Raw genomic sequence first — 18,783 nt, forward strand, 5'->3', positions numbered from 1 at the left:
GTAGTAAGTATGAACAATGTTGCACGCTATACTTATTTCTAATGAACTTTTTTCCAGCATAAGTAGTACAGACAAGACATTCTGATGTATTCGTACTCATTATCAAGCACTTCAGTATGGGGCGAGGATTTGTTTGTTATCTACTAGTAAAGAAACTCACAGTCCTTCTTGACACAGTATAATTTTAGCCTTTCTTGGCTAACAGAGGGTTTTAACAAAGCGAGCTGTCCTGATAAAGTTTGCAACCTTTTGTGTTGAGATAGTCATTAAATAAAATAAAAAAGGTTCCAAATGCCACAGGTTCTTAAGTATCCCATTAAATGACTTTGAGGTTTAATGGATGAGTTTCTCTCAAACTGGATATACTAATCTCCCTTATTCAGATCAAATGAAGCTGAAGCTGATTCCCTCATAGTATCCTTGTTGTTCAGCAGCTCTCTTACAGACCTAGTCATAACCGTACACTAGCAATATCAAAAACAACCACACATTGTTGCGTTCAGTTCCACAAGGGGCGATTTCGGAAAACGACATGGTGCAAGAGTATTTAGACACTTCCTGATAAGGAGTATTTTTTTGTTGTTCCGTGGTGTTGTTAACACAGGATGTTCACAACGGTGTTCAGAGAGTGCAGGAGGAAGTTCAGGTGTTTTCTCTCCTCCTCATGGTGTTCTTACATAGTGTTGAGTAGACAAAGACACTATCCATATCCACATTGCAAAGTACACAGTTAAATATTGCTGTTTTTATGCACACTCATAGATTTTGACATTAAGCGCACACAAGTTTTCCCCCTAATGCTCACACCCACAAACTTACCAAAGCCTAACTTTGAGAGAGAAGGAGAGAGAAGCATGAGAGGATAGCCAACAGAGGGTGTAAACTGTGGTAGCACTGAGCTAGCAGGTGTTCCGTCTGTGCAGATTTAGCCTGAGATGAACACTTTTGGTGCAACAAGGAACCTACAGATTGGAAGGAGGGTACTAGTTTATCAAGAAACATATCTTTAACAAGTATATTTTGGTACCCTTGTAGATTTCCTATTTCTATAAACAAAACTTAAAATGTGGGCAAATAAAGCTTTTTTTTAACATTACGTTTAAATTAAAGTTAAGCAAAAGATATTGCTACTTCATGCTAAACAATAAAGAAAACAGCTTTAACAATATTAACCTAAGTGGTTTACCCTTATATTACATTTTGGGGTGAGCAGCTATTTTGGTTAACGTAACTTGGATCTGAGACCAACTGGTTCAAAAGTGCAATAAACACCTAAAACCAAGTTATGAAAGTCTTATTTGACCCAGTTATGGACAAATAGAGGTGTCTATAATACTACGATTTAAACCATTGCTAGAAAATTGTCTTTCAAGGGTACAGAAGCTATCTGTGCAGATAAAGATGTACTTCAGCAATTAACTTGGGACATTATGATTGACATACATACGTGCTGGCATTACATTTCCTAAAACGTGTAACTAGTATTTAACAGGGATCTCTCAAAGAATTTAGTTCCGGAGACCGGGAACTTCATTTTCGAACCATGTGTGAGCATATTACAATTACACAAGCCCATTAACAAGCAAATCAATATTATATACAAATTTCCAATTGCACATTTGGGAAAATTCTCAGAGTGCAAGTGGAGAAATAGTAGATGTAGGAATCCTGAATAATATTAAACCCTGTTTTCTTTTGGACATACGACATTAGAAGAACATGACCATATATTCATGTCACATCTTTTCACAATAAAAAGGCATGTTTATGGGAAAATAAATGAGTAACACGATTTGACTCACACATMCACATTTTGGATCAATCCCTTTAGTACGACAGATAATGTGTTGGTCTCCTCTGAAATACTGGGAATTAGGATGAAGCGGCAGCAAATCAAAGTATATCAGTATGTACTTAGTCATTTGAAAGGTTCCCTAGTAGAAGCTACATGGCATGAGAAGTTGGCTGACTGGTCTAAGGGCTTTGGCAACTTCTGACAGGGTAACACCAAGCAATCAACACCAAAATAGAGAAACGTACAAAAACTAAATGAATATATCTATTAGATCGTTGCTTTTGTAGAGTTTGTGTCCCAGATTTCGAGTTACAATTATTTTGTCTCATTACTAGTGTTACAAACGGAATGCAGGATGTTAGTTAACATACAAGGCACTAGGTTTTGCTATAGGACTGACTGCAATCAAGGGGAATGGAGAGTGGAGGGAGGGGGGGGGCAGTGGTTCACTACTGTAATTCTGACAGCAACAGCCAGAGAAAAGCACAAATGAAAGATGGACACTAAGAGGAGAGCAGTAGATCTTTTGAGGAGGAAGAGGAGGAGGAAGGAGAGTGTCGTTAGGACTGCATCTCAGCTCGCAGCATCCAGGGGAACCAGCAGCAGAACAGCAACCTGAGGAAGAGGATGAGCAGGAGGAAGAGGAGAGGGATTCACGTCACTGGACACATTCATCAACAGGAGCTTATTTCTAAGCTGCTATTTGTTGACTCAGAGACAACACAGAGAGGAAAAGAAGAGACTCTACCTGGATATTGAACTCTCAGACGTGATGTCCTTAGGTGACCTCACCGCGTTGAATTTACGCTTTGGCTGGTTCACTAGAAGAAACAAAGAACTCTTTGGATAGAATACAGACGTGGGAGTAGAAGGTACATCATAACATGGGGTGGCGTGGCACGCTGGCTAACATGGCTGGATGGATTTGACCGTAGATACTTACTAGACACCTGGTGGACTTTTTTCACCATCGTGCCGTCGCCGCTCTGACCGTCCTTTGATCCGCAGATTCTGAGAGATCATTAACAGCCGTGCTTAGTATTGTACAAGACGGTCAGTCTGTTCAGAATGAACCTTTACAATCACAACAGAGAACGTTGTATATTGTCTAGCTCTCCGTCTGAGAATGAATGATAAGCATAGTTACACAAGGTAACAGTAAAATGCTTTCTCATCAATAAAGTCGTTACGTTATCTTAGGGTCATTTTTTGAACCAGGTGTTAAAATAGGTGTTATGTTACCTCTGTACCCGAGATGGGGGTGCAAAGACGCCGTACTTGGGCAGGCAGGTGAAGTAGCGGACACCAAAAACAGACCCGTCATGCTTTCCTGTGGGCTGCTCCAGCTCCACACCAAACCAGTAACCTGGACACACACACACATCATCAATAGTTCAACTTGATTAAACATTTCTAAGCATTTGTCAAACATTTCTTGAAAAGATCACCACCAGTGTTGCAGTGACTTGATTTCACAGCAGACCTACCTGGGGCAAAGTCTGTCTTTCCGTAATAGCGTATGATTCCCTGCTTCACACCAGCAACCAGCACCTGGTCTCCAAGTTCCACCTTCACCCCATCTGGGTCCAGACTGGCTACGGACATAGACTTCTTCCTCAGAGCTGATGGAGGAAATCAAATGTTAGTTAACATGTTATTTTTAAGCAATAAGGTACGAGGGGGTGTGGTATATGGCCAATATACCATGGCTAAGGGCTGTTCTTACACACGACGCAGCGCTGAGTGCCTGGACACAGCCCTTAACCGTGGTATATTGACCATATACCACCAACCCCCGAGGTGCCTTATTGCTATTATAAACTGGTTACCAACGTAATTATATCAGTAAAAATATATATTTTGTCATACCCGTGGTATACGGCTGTCAGCTAATCAGCATTCAGCAGAACCACCCAGTTTATAATGTGTTATAAGTCTATGAGTCATGTGTTATTTATGTGTTATAAAGTCTGTGAATCAACAGATGGCTTGTTGTGCTCCTATGAGAATGAATGCCATGGCCCTTGATGGGGAAACTCTTTTGTGGAAGCGGCATTTCAGTTGTACAACTGACTAGGTATCCCCTTTCCCTTTCTTGTACCTTTCTCTCTCTCCATTATTTCCTTCTTTTCTTTCTTGTTCTTTCCTGTGACGCGGGAGAAGTCCATGCGGGGCGTCTTGGGTGTGGAGGTGACAGAGGAGGGGGCCAGCTCAACAGCTTTGGCGATTTTCGACACTGGAGCAAAGATACCTTCAGGACAATAGAAGTGATTAGAGAAAACCCTGAAAAACCTGCATTGCATAAAACCTGCATAAAATTGACAAAAAAAGTTATGAAATCAAGTCTTCTCTTTGCTCTTTTCTCACGGGGAATCTTAGCGCATTTCAATAGATTTAAGTAAGAATTCCCAAAATGTGAGTGAAATAACAGGTGGTTACCCAATTTGGGGGGGCAGATGAAGTAACGCACCCCCCCCACACTTCCGTCGTTCTTGCCCTCTGGCTCGTCCAGCTCCACCCCTACCCATTGGCCACTGGCGAACTCCGTGGTCCCACAGAAGCGCAGCGTGCCCGTCTGTGGAGGAGAGACTGTGTGAGGTCTGACATTTATATTGGATTTTGACTATCAAATTGAATTAACCTTATTGATCCCCACAGGGGCTCATCGAACAAAACACGTGATTTTTATTCTTGTATTATTGAAGGTGATACCAGGCAGGATTAAATAGTTAACAACACTTCTCCACAGCACTGAGGTAGGACTAGTCTCAGACATCTCTAGACCAGGGCAGCATGCTTATCTGGTCTTTTTCTGTCATTCATTACTACTGAGATACTAGGTCCCAGGCCTGGCCAACCCTGTTCCTGGAGAGCTACAGTCCTGAAGGTTTTTGCTCCAACTCTAATCTAGCACACCTGATTCTAATAATTAGCTGGTTGATCATCTGAGTCAGGTTAGTTACTACTGGGGTTGGAGTGAAAAACTTCAGGAGGGTAGCTCTCCAGGAACAGGGTTGGGCAGCTCTGTAACTAGGCTATGGTTAGTAGTCTACCCATCTCAACACAATAACATGTTTTAAGTGATTATGTTGTGGTCAGTAGGACATACACTATATATACAAAAGTATGTGGACACCATCTCAAATTAGTGGATTCCAGTTGCTGACATACAGTAGGCCACACATAGGTTTCCAATGCATTTGAAGTGCAGTTAGTGATGCATGGTAAATACCAAATGAATGCACCAAGGGAGACTACGTCGTTTAGTGCAGTCAGTAATGCGGTCAGTCATGGAAATACACCTGAAAACACGATTAAATGTGTTCAGTTATGCAAGTAGACACACAGGTCGAGGGCTACCCACCTGCTTCAGGTGATGCAGAGCTGAGATGTCAATTTCATCACTGCTCGATTTTTTGGGAAGCTATATGTGTTAACACAAGTGGGAATAAATGTTTGCTAGAATTCACGTTCTCTTCTCACACAGTACAACAAGCAGCAGGGCTCCACCATATAGGATGAATGATACCTCATACTGGCCACTATAAAAAAGATATAAAGATAATTGAAAGCCATTTAAATGGTCTTAGGCACATAAACGCGCTCACAAAATTCAGCAGTTTATTTTAATTCACTGTTTTCAGTCTTTGAGGCTCCCATTTCTTACCCTTTGCCTCCCAATCCTGACAAACCGCACACACACACCTTCATGTCGTCCAGCACCACACGGTCGCCCAGTTTCAGGCCGATGGAGGTAAGCATGAGGTTGCCAGGGATGTTGTCGTAGTTGAGCAGGGTGGCGCGGGGCAGGTTGCAGCTGAGGGGCACAGAGTCCAGCAGCAGCTGCTTCAGCTCCTTGGCCACCATGGCCGCCTCCGCTTTGTCCAGAGTCATGTCCATTGGGTCAGGGACCACCTCGGCCGGCCCCTGGCCCTTATCATTCTGTCAGAGAGCGAGACAGAGAAGGAGGGAGGGAGAGAAAAAGGGAGAGAGAAAGGGACATCAGAAATAAATTGGCATATTTGTGTCGAAGTCATCCCCACATAAAAACAGAAACAGAATCTGTTTTATCTGAAACAGTGTTTTTAAAGAGCGACTGCCCCTAAAAAGCAACATCTCATTTTGAAAATGGTCTATGTGGCATTGATATGAGCCATAAAACATTTATTCTACTGTCAAAATTGACTACAAAGTCTAAATAGGATAGTTTTGGTCATAAAGTCAGTCTGAGATTTGTGAGATGATAGAAATAAAGTGTATGTCACGGAATAAAAGGGTACTGTAACAGTTTAGCTTTGATTGGGTTTATTTCAAGCCTGCCCACATGCCTACACCTGGCAGCACCCAAGTAATCATCAATTCAGCGCACAGCTGCATGAGACCTGATCATAATGTCCATGGTCAATTTGGTTTGACATTCGATAGCCCTATGGGGCTAGTTAGGGACCATCAGTAAAATACACAATGTACATGGGACAATATTTTTTAAATGCCAATAGATCCAAATTTCAATGACCTAACAACCTCAAAACAACTATAAATTGTAGAAATTCAAATACAAATATTGAAATAATTTAATGAGACAACTAAAAGGTGGGCAACATAAAAAATATTGCGCCATTTACATTGTGTAAATTATTTATGGTCCCTAACAAGCCTCAGTGCTATCAAATGTCAAACCAACTTGCCACGGTCGCACACCAGCTGGCTAAAGCTAATTGGTGAAAGAAGTTGGCTAGCAATAGCTTTCCTAGGCGACTTCAAGACCTGTTAGACTGTTTCACGTTATCTAGAAGGGTGAGTGACTGTAACCGTGTACTGTTTTGAGAGAGTGAATGTACAAACCAAAGACTGCTTGCCACGTGCAAACACACACAAAAGAGACACACACATTAAACCACCCCCCCAGACAACTCTCGTTTGGCTTCAGTTATTTCTTAATGACCAAGCTGAAAAACGAGGCCAAATCAGGAAGTTCAGCTCCCTTTTAAGTTGCCAAGAAATCATATCAAACAGACATGAAACCTCAGATGCACACCCATTCTATTAGGTCCACCTATCTACTGGGGTACCGGGTCAGACCCCCTTTTGCCTTCAGAACAGCCTGAATTCTTCGGAGCATTCCACAAGGTGTCGGAAAAGTTCCACAGGGATGTTGGTTCATGCTGACGCGATGGCATCACGCAGTTGCTGCAGAATGGACAGCGGTACATTCATGCTGCGAACAGCCCGTTCCATCTCAACCCAAAGATGCTCTATTGGGTTGAGGACTGCGCAGGCCACTCAAATAAACTGAGCTCGCTGTCATGTTCCAGGCGATGTCCACTCCTCAAGTGTCCGGTGTTGGTGATCGCGTGCCCACTGGAGCAGCTTCTTCTTGTTTTTAGCTGATTCGAGTGGAACCCGGTGTGGTCGTCTGCTGCAATAGCCAATCCATGACAAGGATAGACGAGTTGTGTATTCCGGGATGCTGTTCTGCACACCACTGTTGTACTGTGGCGTTATTTCTGTGTTTGCTGCCCACATGTTACACTCTTAGAAGAAAAGGTGCTATCTAGAAAATTAAAGGGTTCCAGGTAGAACCCTTTCTACAGAGGGTTCAACATGGAACCCAAAAGGGTTCTACCTGGAGCCAAAAAGGGTTCTCCTATGGGGACAGCCGAAGAACACTTTTGGAACCCTTTTTTCAAAGAGTGTAGCTTGCACGATTCTTGCTATTCTCCTTCGACATCTCTCATCAACAAGCTGTTTTCGCCCACAGGACAGCTGCTGACTGGATGTTTTTTGATTGCCACACCATTCTTGGCAAACCCTAGACACTGTTGTGTGTGAAAAGCCCAGGAGGGCAGCCGTTTCTAAGATACTGGATCTGGCGCGCCTGACACCGACAATCATACCACACTCAAAGTCGTTTAGGTCACTTGTTCTGCCCATTCTAACGTTCAATCCAACAGTTACTGAATGSCTCGATGCCTGTCTGCCTTTATATAGCAGGCCATAAGACTCACTGTCTGTAGGAGTGATCAAGCACCTAATAAACTGTCCAGTGAGTGTATATGCCATATTCAATTTCAGCATTTCTGTTTGTAGTTAGTTACCATGAGAGACGTACAAAAGAGAGGTCTAGTCAATAGTGCTCTTACCCTGACAGTGGGGTTGGCTCCATGCTCTAGCAGACACTGGACTGATCCCAGACACAGGTTGGAGGCAGCGATGTGCAGGGCTGTGCCATGGTGGAAGTCACTGCAGGTGGAATTCAGCACTACAGAGACAGATACAACCAGGTTCAGATCAAATCAATCTGAGTTGTAAAGCCAATGTCAGCTATAATCTTAGTTTTATTCTAAAAGCGTAAACCAATTCCTTCTCCTAGGGGTCTCTGAAAGCATTACCAATTTAATCTCTTAAGAGTCTCGTGTTGTGTTTGAGCCCCATGGTCCGTAGACAGGAGAATAACAATGAGACAAAACGGCCACAATCAATGGTCAGTGTGGTGGAGCGATGATAAATCAATGTAGGAGTTAATGAAATGGCTTTGGGTCAATGCTGGTAGGGGCTGGATGCAGTGTTAGTTCTGATTGGAAGTCCAGGGAGGGGAGGGAGGAGACATACAGGACATACACCAGGAGCGTGCTAGAACTGACAGGACATGCCCAAGCAGGAGCTTTGGAGTGTGAGTGTGTGTATACAGTATATGACTGAGTGTGCGAACAGGGTGAGGAAAGTCGTTTGGGGAGGTTTATTAGTCTCCAACAGCTCCTGAGGACTGACTATGTTGTTAGTTGGCTAGGTAGGCTACATGGGTTGTGTTGACGCTACTCACCTCTGGGTTTGGAGGCCTTGAGGAGAATGCGAATCAGCTCTGGCACGTCGAAGTAGGCTGCGTAGTGCAGGGCGTTCATGTTGGTCCAGCGGCTGCGGAGACTGACGTCTGCCCCCAGGGAAATTAGCTGATTGGACAGCCTGAGGGCAGCGGCAGGGTCACCTGGATGGGGTCACAAGATGGACAAAACTGGTAGGAAACTACAGTAAATCTACATTGAATCTTAGGCTAAAAACACTTTATTTTATGAAAGATTTATTGAGAAATCAGACACTTGCAATGAACAATCAGTTCAAGGTTTGAGAGTCTCACCAACTCCATGGGCCCCGGCTTTGCAACTATAGTGGAGCAAGGTCATGTCTGTCAGCCCGTCACGGTCGTTGACATGGCAACCACGCTTCAAGATCTGTAAAAGGAGACAAGAACTGTTCAGTGAACTGAGAGAGAGAGATGCTAGGGGAAAGGCAGAGAGAGCATTAGTATCATATGCCTTTTGAAACACTGAACACACCACACATACAGACCACACCACCTCAGGGCCATAGCCTCTCATCTCTCTGAGAGATGCTTCCTGTGCTTATCGTAGCCACATTAGCAGGATGAGCCATTCACACCCAATTCGCACAGACGACACATGTTTGTGAAGTCTAATGATGGGGAGTCATGAGATCCTGCTGAGTCATGAATTAAGCACTACGGTCATTTTCACTGCATTGCAACTTCATCAGAGGCTATCATTGCTGAGTAGCATACATCAACATGAGGAACTGGCATCCATTTTGGATAGGTAAAACATTTGAGGGACACATATTGAAATGATGGCAGTCGTTACTGGAAGTGACATTCATTTACTATGCTGTTTCAACTGAATATCTAAGCTTGTACTCGGTACATTGGAAACAGTACCAATAGGAGATAACAGCAAACTATTCATGGCATCCTTTACAACGTCGAATAACCTCCGTCAATGTCTTGCTGAGTGTCAGATGTGCTATGTAAAGCCATATTCCCAACGGTGAAGATTTGAAGAAGCAGTGAAACTCCAGTTAATTAGCTCTCTCCTCTAGTGCCAGCAGACAGCAGTGACGGGTGTCGAGTGACAGGTGAAAAAGGACCCATCCTGATTCCTGAACTGGACTAGCAACTATCCCGGGACAGTTCAATATCCACCAGTGTCAATCAAGAGAGACAAAATGAGCACACTCTCCTCAAGCCCTGAGATTATGCCTTTTCATACAGAGACATGTAGTCCAACTGAACGAACATGATATTATCAGACAGGTCCTCTCCCGAGGCTTAACGAGGACACCACCATGCACACTTTCATMATTCAACATGAATTCAACATGGATTCAACATGAATTCAACATGGATTCTATAAGATGGATCCCTGTAGCTGCAATGCTAACACGAGGCTAACATTGTCGAAAAGGAATTTGGGGCTAGTAACTGATATTGGTGGAAATTCTTACTGTCCAAGTAGCTTGTAAAGAAGCGGTGGCCAATCTGTATGCGCCAAAGCCATACACTTCTGATTCGACTTCAGTTAGGACTCTGTTAGGTTGAATCAGGTGCGTTACTGATTTGAATGGACCAAAAGCCTACATCCACATAAGCCTTTTGCAGATAAGTCAATGCATCTCTGTTAATGAAAATACTCTCAAATACTGTCAAAAAGACATTGACTATTTGCCAGAGGGCTGAGGTTGTTTACTGAAAGTGCAGCAGAGTGGTTCTTTGCCCATATCTGACATCCTAGTCTGATTTAGAGTCTGTCTTAGTGCAGAGCCTGTTTGGGTAATGGAAAGACCCTATTATCTCAGCCATCAATCACAGCCYTCATGGCGTCCCGGGGGACACCCAGGAACTGAGGCTGACTTTACGATCAATCCTAACACTAAAGCTGCATGGCTAAGAGGAAACCGAGTTAACTAAGAGTGTGTATTTGCTTGGTGTGTGTACATGTGTTTTTATGGGGCATATCTTCCCTCTCTCCAAGACAGTAGGGCGGGATTAGGAAATTAGTCTGAAACTTGAAGTATGCATATGTCATGACGTTGGCCTGAGTGGGGGAGGTTTATACCTTTCCCCTTTTTCCTCTCTCTACTCTACCGATGTGACTATTGAAAATCCCTTTGTTAACATAGAGAGTCTGGTGACATCAAAAGATGGGTAACGGAACCATATTTCGGTAATCCAACCAGTTGAAAATATGCGTTGGGACTTAATGAATATGATGTCAGTTCAGTTGGCGTCTGAGACATGATTACTGATGATAGGACGACATAAACTGTATCTTGGAAAGTCTACACATTATAGTTATCAGATTCACATGGAATTGTTGTGCAATTTAAATGTTTAAATATGAACCTATTTGTGAAAAGATTAAATGTAATTTTTTAGCTTCTTAATGAGAAAACGGTTTGTCAGAAGAACACCACTGTGCTCACTCAGAGGGCCCGCCCAAGTGAACAGACATGGGTTGTAAACTATGAAACAGAGCCCTCTCCCCCAATCCTAAATAAGCCCCTTGACGAAAATGTAACTTTCTGTTCCGAGGACGTTAGGGCGACGGTCCTACGTTAAAAGGGCTCAGATAACCTAACGAAATCAGCATCGAATTTCAACGTGAAGATGACGGTCAACACGTCGAAAGGATGAATTTCGACTACACCAGCCAGAATATAGCATGAGCTTAAAAGTATGGCAACTTGGTATGAACTTTGAACTCTTATTCACTCCCGAAGTGATACCTCCTAGCCGTTGAGTTAGCAGCAGTCGCTGTAAACGTGGGCTAGGAGAGGATGGACAGAGTATCCATTCTACCACGCTCCAGTTCACCAAGAGACACTCTTCAAAAGACAAACCGGCCTTCCATCGACGACCAATCTACCGAAGCGCAGCTCAGAGTAAATATTTATTGCATTCTCCTTTTTCAAATGTGCGGTAATTTAGAATGCATAAGATACTGTATTTACGATAGCATAGCTTCTCCCTTTGTTCCTCAGTCTTCCCGCTCTTTCACTCAAACCCCCCCCTTTTCTTTGTGTAACCAGCCGCTATATCGGCTCCATTCACCAGGTCCATCAATGTATGATTAATTCTGTGTATATGTAATTCTGTGTGATTAGTTAGGTATTTAGTAAATAAATAATTAAACCAAATTTTGTATTGCTGATTCAACTTGTTAGCCAGGGTTCGTGAAGATAAGAATTTACAACTTTCAGATGAGACTGAAATAAGGCGAGGATTAAATATTGACTGCTATTGATGTAAAAGATTACTAGGTCTTTAAGAGTTTTTTCGGAAGATAACAGCTCTATAAACATTATTTCGTGGTGCCCCGACTTTCTAGTTAATTACATTCACCTGATTAGCTTAAATCAGGTAATATTAATTGCAGAGAGATGATTTTATAGAATAGCATGTCATATCACTTAATCCGGCARAGCCAAAGACACAACACATACTTTTTGTTGATTTACATCCCACCCTCATCACTCTTCCTCTTCAGGGTTATGAGAGTTCCTACTCCCATGGTCACAATAACACTACTCAAACTGCAGTAATGGTTAGTCCTGAGCTAAAGCTGTGCTCTTTCATCTGAGCAACAGCAATATAAAAGGGAATCGACTGAAACATAAACCACACCTTCCTTACATGACAACATCCTTAGTAAGAAGGTGTTTTGTGAAAAGTTCACTAGTAGAGCTTCAACTTTGCTAAAGTGCCCCAAGGGGTTGTTTGTCATGCCTCCAACTGAAGCCAAAGCCACCAAGCCTCCCACAATACAGATCCCATTATAAGACAACCCATTAAGGCACAAGACAAACACAAGATGAGTATTTCCCAATCCCATGCCATACACATACACATGCTTATTCAACAGCACATACTGTGTATGGGCATGGGACTGGGAAATACTCATCTTATGCTTGCCTTGTGCCTTAATGGGTTCCCTTTGTGGTGCCTTACCGACGTTGAGGCTCAACTAGTGGGTTTGTCAAAAAACACTCTCTTACTAGGTTAGTGTGATAACGAGTCTGTAATCTTCTAGCAGGACCTTGGCCAACAACAACAGTGTACCGCTGCTGACCGGCTCAGAGCCGCAAGAGTTCACCACAAAGAGCGGTCGAACAACACAATTACTAGGCCTGCATCGACTGCATTCCTCCAGGGATCAAGGAACTTGATGCGTCTGCCCCGTTGGCAGCTCTTAAGAGCACGAGAGCAGAGTAGCAAGCTGAGCACAGACCAATGGACTTCTCTCCTTACTGCAAATGCAGCATATGGTGATGGTGACCAACTCTAGAAGGTTGCATGCAGCTGAAAGGCCACTGCTCTTTAGATAGTAAGGGATTTAATACATTGATATTGTTCATGAGATTTCAATGAATTTGAGCTAAAAGGTGTGCATTGTTGTGTGTTACAGTATGTTGATGAGCGTTTCCATGTTCTCTTCAACTAATGACTGCATGGTGAATTTTGTTCCCTGTGTGTATTGTATTTTGGTTGGAGACCTGTATCTTTGGTGCACTATGCAGTAATATACTGTATCTGTCTGTTATGTGCAGTAGAAATAAAGAAACCAATGATATGGGTRCAAGCACAGTGCCTTGTGAAACGCCAAATTCAACTTTGTAGGCATCTGGCGTCCCACCTCTTTTGTAGGCTCGCGGATACATTTCCATAAAAGGAACTCAGTCGGGATCTCAACTTATTGTTGAGAGTTACAATATTAGAATATACAAGGTGCAAATTTGGTTGTGCATCAGCAATTTTTCTCCTGCTATGTCAGTCGGACAGTCTCTCAACTAGCCCATGTCAGCTATCATTTTTTAGATCAGTAAATTAGTCTAACCAGCTATCTAAACTTGTATTAATCATAGCCGAATTACCGACTGGGTGGCGCCTATTGATTTTGTTAGTCACTCTCATTCAGATATCACATTAAAAACTGCAAACATTTCTCTCCACCCTATGGCACAATGTTTAGAATTGCATTAAATGAGTTATACAACTGCTAAATCTTCTCTCCGCCCCATGGCAAATCCTGTAGAATAGCAGGGAACGTGCTTTATAACTGTAATATTTTTTCTACGTTCCATGGTAAAATGTGTAGAATTGGAGGAAATGTACTTTAAAACGTCAATTGTTCCTTTCCGGTGTCAAGAGCAGCAAAATGTTTTGCTCGCAAGTTAGGCCCCCCCCCCCAACAAAAGGCTAGGGCCGGCTCTGACGGCATGTGTGGGTATGAATGTGGTGCAGATCCATGAGCCACTGAGTTCAGATTTTTTGTGGCCTCCACCCACATCAAAGATGCCCATCCCTGCTCTAGGCCTACAGCTTTCTACATATATCTGTATGTTTCTGCCAGTGTTGTGTCTGAGCTGTATTCAGGCCTGTAGTCTGCTGAAAATCCGACCGGCAGTAACTCACCTCGTTTCCGATGAGGTCGATCTTGTGCTGGACCTGTGGGACCCACTGACGGATGATGGCAAACAGCTCTGGGATGGTGGTGCGTGGGTCCAGCAGGATCTCCAGACACGCAGGATCATTTGGGTCAAAGAATGTGAAGACTGGAATGGTAGGGAATGCCAACAAGATAATTACCCTCCTCATCAAATCAGTATTACATGTGCCTCTCTTGCTATTTTTTGTTCTTTGTCAGACAGCATATTGACTCATTCTGAATGTGTGATATTAAATATCATATTTTTTTATTATTACAAAATATACATATATTTTGGGTTGTATTTTTCAGTAGGCCTGTTAGTGCACTCTATTTAATTACTTATGGAGTTCTCTGTGGGACATCCAATATTTCTGTCCTGTTTAAAAGCACCGTTTCTAAAAGCAGCATTTGGTAGATTGAAGCCCTACCGAAGTGGGAACACAATTGATCTTACTTTGTTTTTATAATACACCATCAAAATAAATGCATTAAAGCTTGTGGGCAAACTGAAATAAATAGCTTCACATCATTTTAGCCTGCAGAAACCACTTACATTCATTGGCATAGTGTCCAGCAATACCATACTATTTGCATATAACAGCCCCAAAGTCAAGATCCATCTACTAAAAGGATCAATAACATGCCATAAAAGGCCTTGTTCACTTATTTATAGATCATATACATTTTATTACATCTTTTCATTATGTTTCTATGAATCTGCAGAGGTTGTTTTGACCAGGCAGTGGTCTGTGCTTGGTGAAAGGCTCTTTGTGGACCGAGGCTACAGCAGCACATGGCCCAGAGCCCAAAATCCACTGTTACATATAAAGTAGTGTTGAGTAGGGAGCATGATAACAAAGGGACTTGGCCTGTATTCACAAAACGTCCCAACGTGTTGATTTGGGGTCAGGTCACTCCTGTCCATATAATCTTATTCATTATGACCTAAAAAGCAAAACTGATCCTAGATCAGCACTCCTACTATGAGACACTTCTTGTGAATGCGGGCCCTGGAGCCTGAGGCCTAGGACCCACCATAGTCTTTGGGGAGGGGGGCCTGGGCAGATGGGTGGACCATGGGCCTCTTCCGGGGCTCGTGAACTGGGCTCTGGTACTCAGAGGCAGGCTGGGCCTCCTCCTCCACCTCGGCAGTCTGCTCTTTAGTCATTCTGCTAGACGTTGGCGGGCCTGGAAAACAAGATGGATGACAAACATTCCTTGAGTGGCACTACAAAACAAACAGCTCCATCGCAGGTTTTTCTGAACAGTTCTCATACGTCTGTTACTCAGCCAAGAGTCACATGAAGTAGTTGCTTACAAGAGTCTTGTTCCCATGGCAGCCTATCTACTCTGGCAAGTCTATACCCTCAGAGCAGACAGGCTCTATGTTTGGCTCTAGGGCCTGTGAGAAACGGTCAGTAGTGACTCACTGATAACTGCACTTACTGACAAGAGATGAGGAGGCTCAGAGAGCAGACAGGCTAACAGGCAGTCTAATTTATTGTACCATGTCAGTGCATGCTAATACTAAGCCTTAATGTCCATCATTGCTCTGGACATTGCTAAAGGGCTGAGCTATATTTTCCAAATAGTATATGCAGCAGCAGATTTCGCACATCCGTCCTGACTATGGGAAATCAGGGATGCATGTACTGTACAGTATGTGTTGGACATGGCAGCACTCATTTCTGAGGTGCTGCTGAACAAACAGTAAAACATCTATGTAAAAGCCTTATAGTATCAGGATGTCAATGCTAATGCAATTTATATACAACACAATGGACCCTTTAGCCTATTACGTTGATATGGCCTGACTGGATTTACATCGTGAAATAAATGTTCAATCTAGGGTCAGAGAATAAGCTATATGTATGTATTATAAATACCTCCTTAGAACAGACCCATTAACACAACTGAGAAACGGTTTATCCCAACATTGAAATGGGAACAGTCTATGATAGCGTAAATTATTCACTGGGTCTTTTTTGTCACATCCAAGGGCTGCTTCCTCCAAAGTCTGACTGCACGGTGAGCACACCACATGTATCTAAATCAGATCCATCCGGCCTGAAAATTATTACGCTGCCAAGTAATCTAATACACAGACTATATTGTCCATCCATGCCTCTGCTAATCCTTTAGGATTTTGAAATAAATCCAGAGAGAGAGAGAGAAGAAAGAGAGGCAGAGAGAGAGAGCCCATCACACAATCAGTAAAAGCCTTATCGTATTGCGCAGCTGTGCTACTGTATCAGTCTACCAACTCAAGCATTATCGGGTCAAACAGTGAGGCAAAAACAGAGGCCATACAGTGGTCTGTGCTGTATTCATTACGCTTAGGGAAACTACATTAACAGAGACCGATTCTGCTGCGATACAGACTCAAAGCCAAGTGAACAACCCCCCCCAGGCAGATACCATCCTCCTGAAACTCTACGAGTTGCCCGTTTCCTTCAGTTGCATCACATTGAGGGGGTTCCTAGTCGTGTTTGGATATGGATACATACCATGGATACATAGTCAAGAGAAATCATAGCCTGGATGATTTGGGAGCAACTGTCCCTGCGCAGTGAGTCACCTTACCTACAAGCTCCTACATTTGACTTTGATTTCTTCCTTTAGTTATAGACATTCTTAAGTGCTTCCCATGATTTGCCGCTGAATCAATAGCCACTGCAGAATGGGTGATACAACAAGTTGCCTGACATCACAAAAGGATTATGTTGAAACAAAGGGTATCCAAGATATAGGGTCCGATGACTGGTAGATAACTATACCTGTGCTGTGCAATACCTGTCACCAATTATGACTATTCTACTAACAGAGTCCAGTAATGGCAGCCACCATCTTCTCTTCTGAGTTGCCCTGCTCCTCCTAGTTCCTACCCCTGATCTGACAGTAGTGTGTTTTATAAATGAAGTCTCAGTCACAGACAGCATTTTCACTGGAATAKATGTGGTGTATAATTAGCAAGAGCATATTATTTGTTTAATTAAATTGAGTACCTTATATGACTAAGTCTTATGCAACAGTGCTCATATGAGTCAACAAGATGTATAAAACCTGGAGGCAAATACATTCAGATAGCAAAATATGAGGAAAAACAGGTGCAACCAACCTTACAGATGTTAATCTTCTATTCAATACCTATTGTAATGGAATGAATAGTGTTTTACCATTTGGCTGGGTCACACTAATGCCATCCTACTGAATTTGACAAAAACAATAGGCCAGAGCTTGTATGTTTGGGTCATTGACAATAAATAAAAACAATATATTAGTGTTGCAATGAGCAATAACGCAAAATGTGCATATTGCATTGCTCTACAACCTGCATAATAAAAGGGGGGAAAAATAGAAAAAACGCCCCGTTGACAAACAATGAGAAAGATGCTGGAGGAGGTATATACAGATCACATGTGCAACTATTCATTTGAGCCAATAACAATGAGAAGACGCATAATATCTGCGCTGATATTTTTATGCGCCTATATGATAAAATGGGAGAGAAAAAAACATCCGCCAGTGAGATTTCATGGAACAGTGTTTTCAGAGCATCCATCTTTCTAGGCTCGGTATCAAGACAAACACACATGCTGTGAAAAACACAGGAAGCAAATACATTTTATCAAACAAATATATCCAATAATTTGAATCTTATATGCATGAATAATATTCATCTTACCTCAAAACAATCCTTTTTGATTATCTCAAGCTTTTCCTCGCGGCTCAGCTAGATGAGAACAGCAATGGTGCTGAGGATGCTGCTAAAATGCTGCGAAGGTCTTTCTCTGTGACTGCGTCACGGGCGTGAACACGCACGGACCACAACCATACACAACGTAGGCTACGAGCACAATTGTGAGTGTCCTTCCTTGGAACAGGAATTCGCCTAGTTACCACAGCCACAAAATTGGCTATAACTTAAAAATTAATGAGGTAAAAAATTGCTTTTTGATCTTAATTTAAGATTAGGGTTAGGTATACGTGTGGTTAAGGTTAGGGTTAAATTTAAAATCGCATTTTAAGAAAATAAATTGTATAAATGGGCGAGGTTTATGACTTTGTGGCAGTGGTAACTAGTGACGATCATATATATATATATATATACATATTTAAAAAAAACATATTCTTCACATTTTCTAACAGTACATATTTTAAAATATATATTTTTCACATTTTCCAACAGTCAAAAAAAATATATATATATACATATTTTAAAAAGATATATATTCTTCACATTTTCTAACAGTCCATTTATATTTTCTAACGGGAATATACATTTGGGTGAGTTTTTTCTCTCGCCTGAGTAGCCTCGTTTCACTGCCAAAAATAAAATGAAACCATCTAATTCGTTTTCAGCGAAATAACAACACCATGTCAAATAATTAACATCCAATCACATTACCGTTACTCTCTTGCGGGAATTCCACTAATGGTCCATATGTAGCCAAACGTAGCTGCTGCTCATTCCGTTTGCTCGAAAATTGATAAATGGTTAAAAAAGTAAGAGACACATACCAGCTCTACTGGTAGTACTGCTACTACCAGCAGTACTAACACCTGTACCTGTTGACGACACAAGTTGTAATGTTTCCACGAGGACTGGCTGAAGTGCAGCTGGGTCATGCAGCATGACAATGATCCAAAACACATAATCAAGTCTTCATGAAAATGGTTTAAAAGCAACACATTTTAAGTTGTGGAATG

General features: G+C 42.3%; 1 protein-coding gene across 2 annotated transcripts; it reads right to left on the minus strand.

Annotated features, from left to right (window-relative positions):
- Nucleotides 1–2,332: 2,332 nt before the first annotated feature.
- LOC111960526 (CAP-Gly domain-containing linker protein 3-like) lies at nucleotides 2,333–17,848 on the minus strand. 2 transcript variants are annotated; one of them, XM_023982552.2, is made up of 15 exons: nucleotides 17,759–17,848; nucleotides 15,109–15,261; nucleotides 14,058–14,197; nucleotides 8,931–9,024; nucleotides 8,619–8,780; nucleotides 7,939–8,057; nucleotides 5,501–5,737; nucleotides 5,160–5,219; nucleotides 4,235–4,370; nucleotides 3,897–4,046; nucleotides 3,283–3,417; nucleotides 3,038–3,161; nucleotides 2,739–2,806; nucleotides 2,544–2,616; nucleotides 2,333–2,410 (listed from the first exon to the last, which is right to left on the minus strand). In XM_023982552.2, the coding sequence occupies exons 2-15, from the start codon at nucleotides 15,239–15,241 to the stop codon at nucleotides 2,356–2,358; spliced, it is 1,686 nt and encodes a 561-aa protein (XP_023838320.1). In that variant the 5' UTR covers nucleotides 15,242–15,261; nucleotides 17,759–17,848; the 3' UTR covers nucleotides 2,333–2,355. The 2 variants fall into 2 exon arrangements, with proteins under 2 accessions (XP_023838320.1, XP_023838321.1); XM_023982553.2 differs by lacking the exon at nucleotides 5,160–5,219.
- Nucleotides 17,849–18,783: the final 935 nt, after the last annotated feature.

This window comes from Salvelinus sp. IW2-2015, linkage group LG4p, assembly GCF_002910315.2.
Source record: "Salvelinus sp. IW2-2015 linkage group LG4p, ASM291031v2, whole genome shotgun sequence".
In the NCBI taxonomy this organism is placed as follows: Eukaryota; Metazoa; Chordata; class Actinopteri; order Salmoniformes; family Salmonidae; genus Salvelinus; species Salvelinus sp. IW2-2015.

Excerpts from the sequence above, each read along its gene's own strand:
- LOC111960526 (XM_023982552.2), bottom strand. The coding sequence starts at position 15,241 with ATGACTAAAGAGCAGACTGCCGAGGTGGAGGAGGAGGCCCAGCCTGCC. Across the intron at positions 9,025-14,057 it reads TCGACCTCATCGGAAACGAG|ATCTTGAAGCGTGGTTGCCA; the intron begins GTGAGTTACTGC and ends CTCCTTTTACAG. Across the intron at positions 3,162-3,282 it reads AAAGACAGACTTTGCCCCAG|GTTACTGGTTTGGTGTGGAG; the intron begins GTAGGTCTGCTG and ends GTGTGTGTCCAG.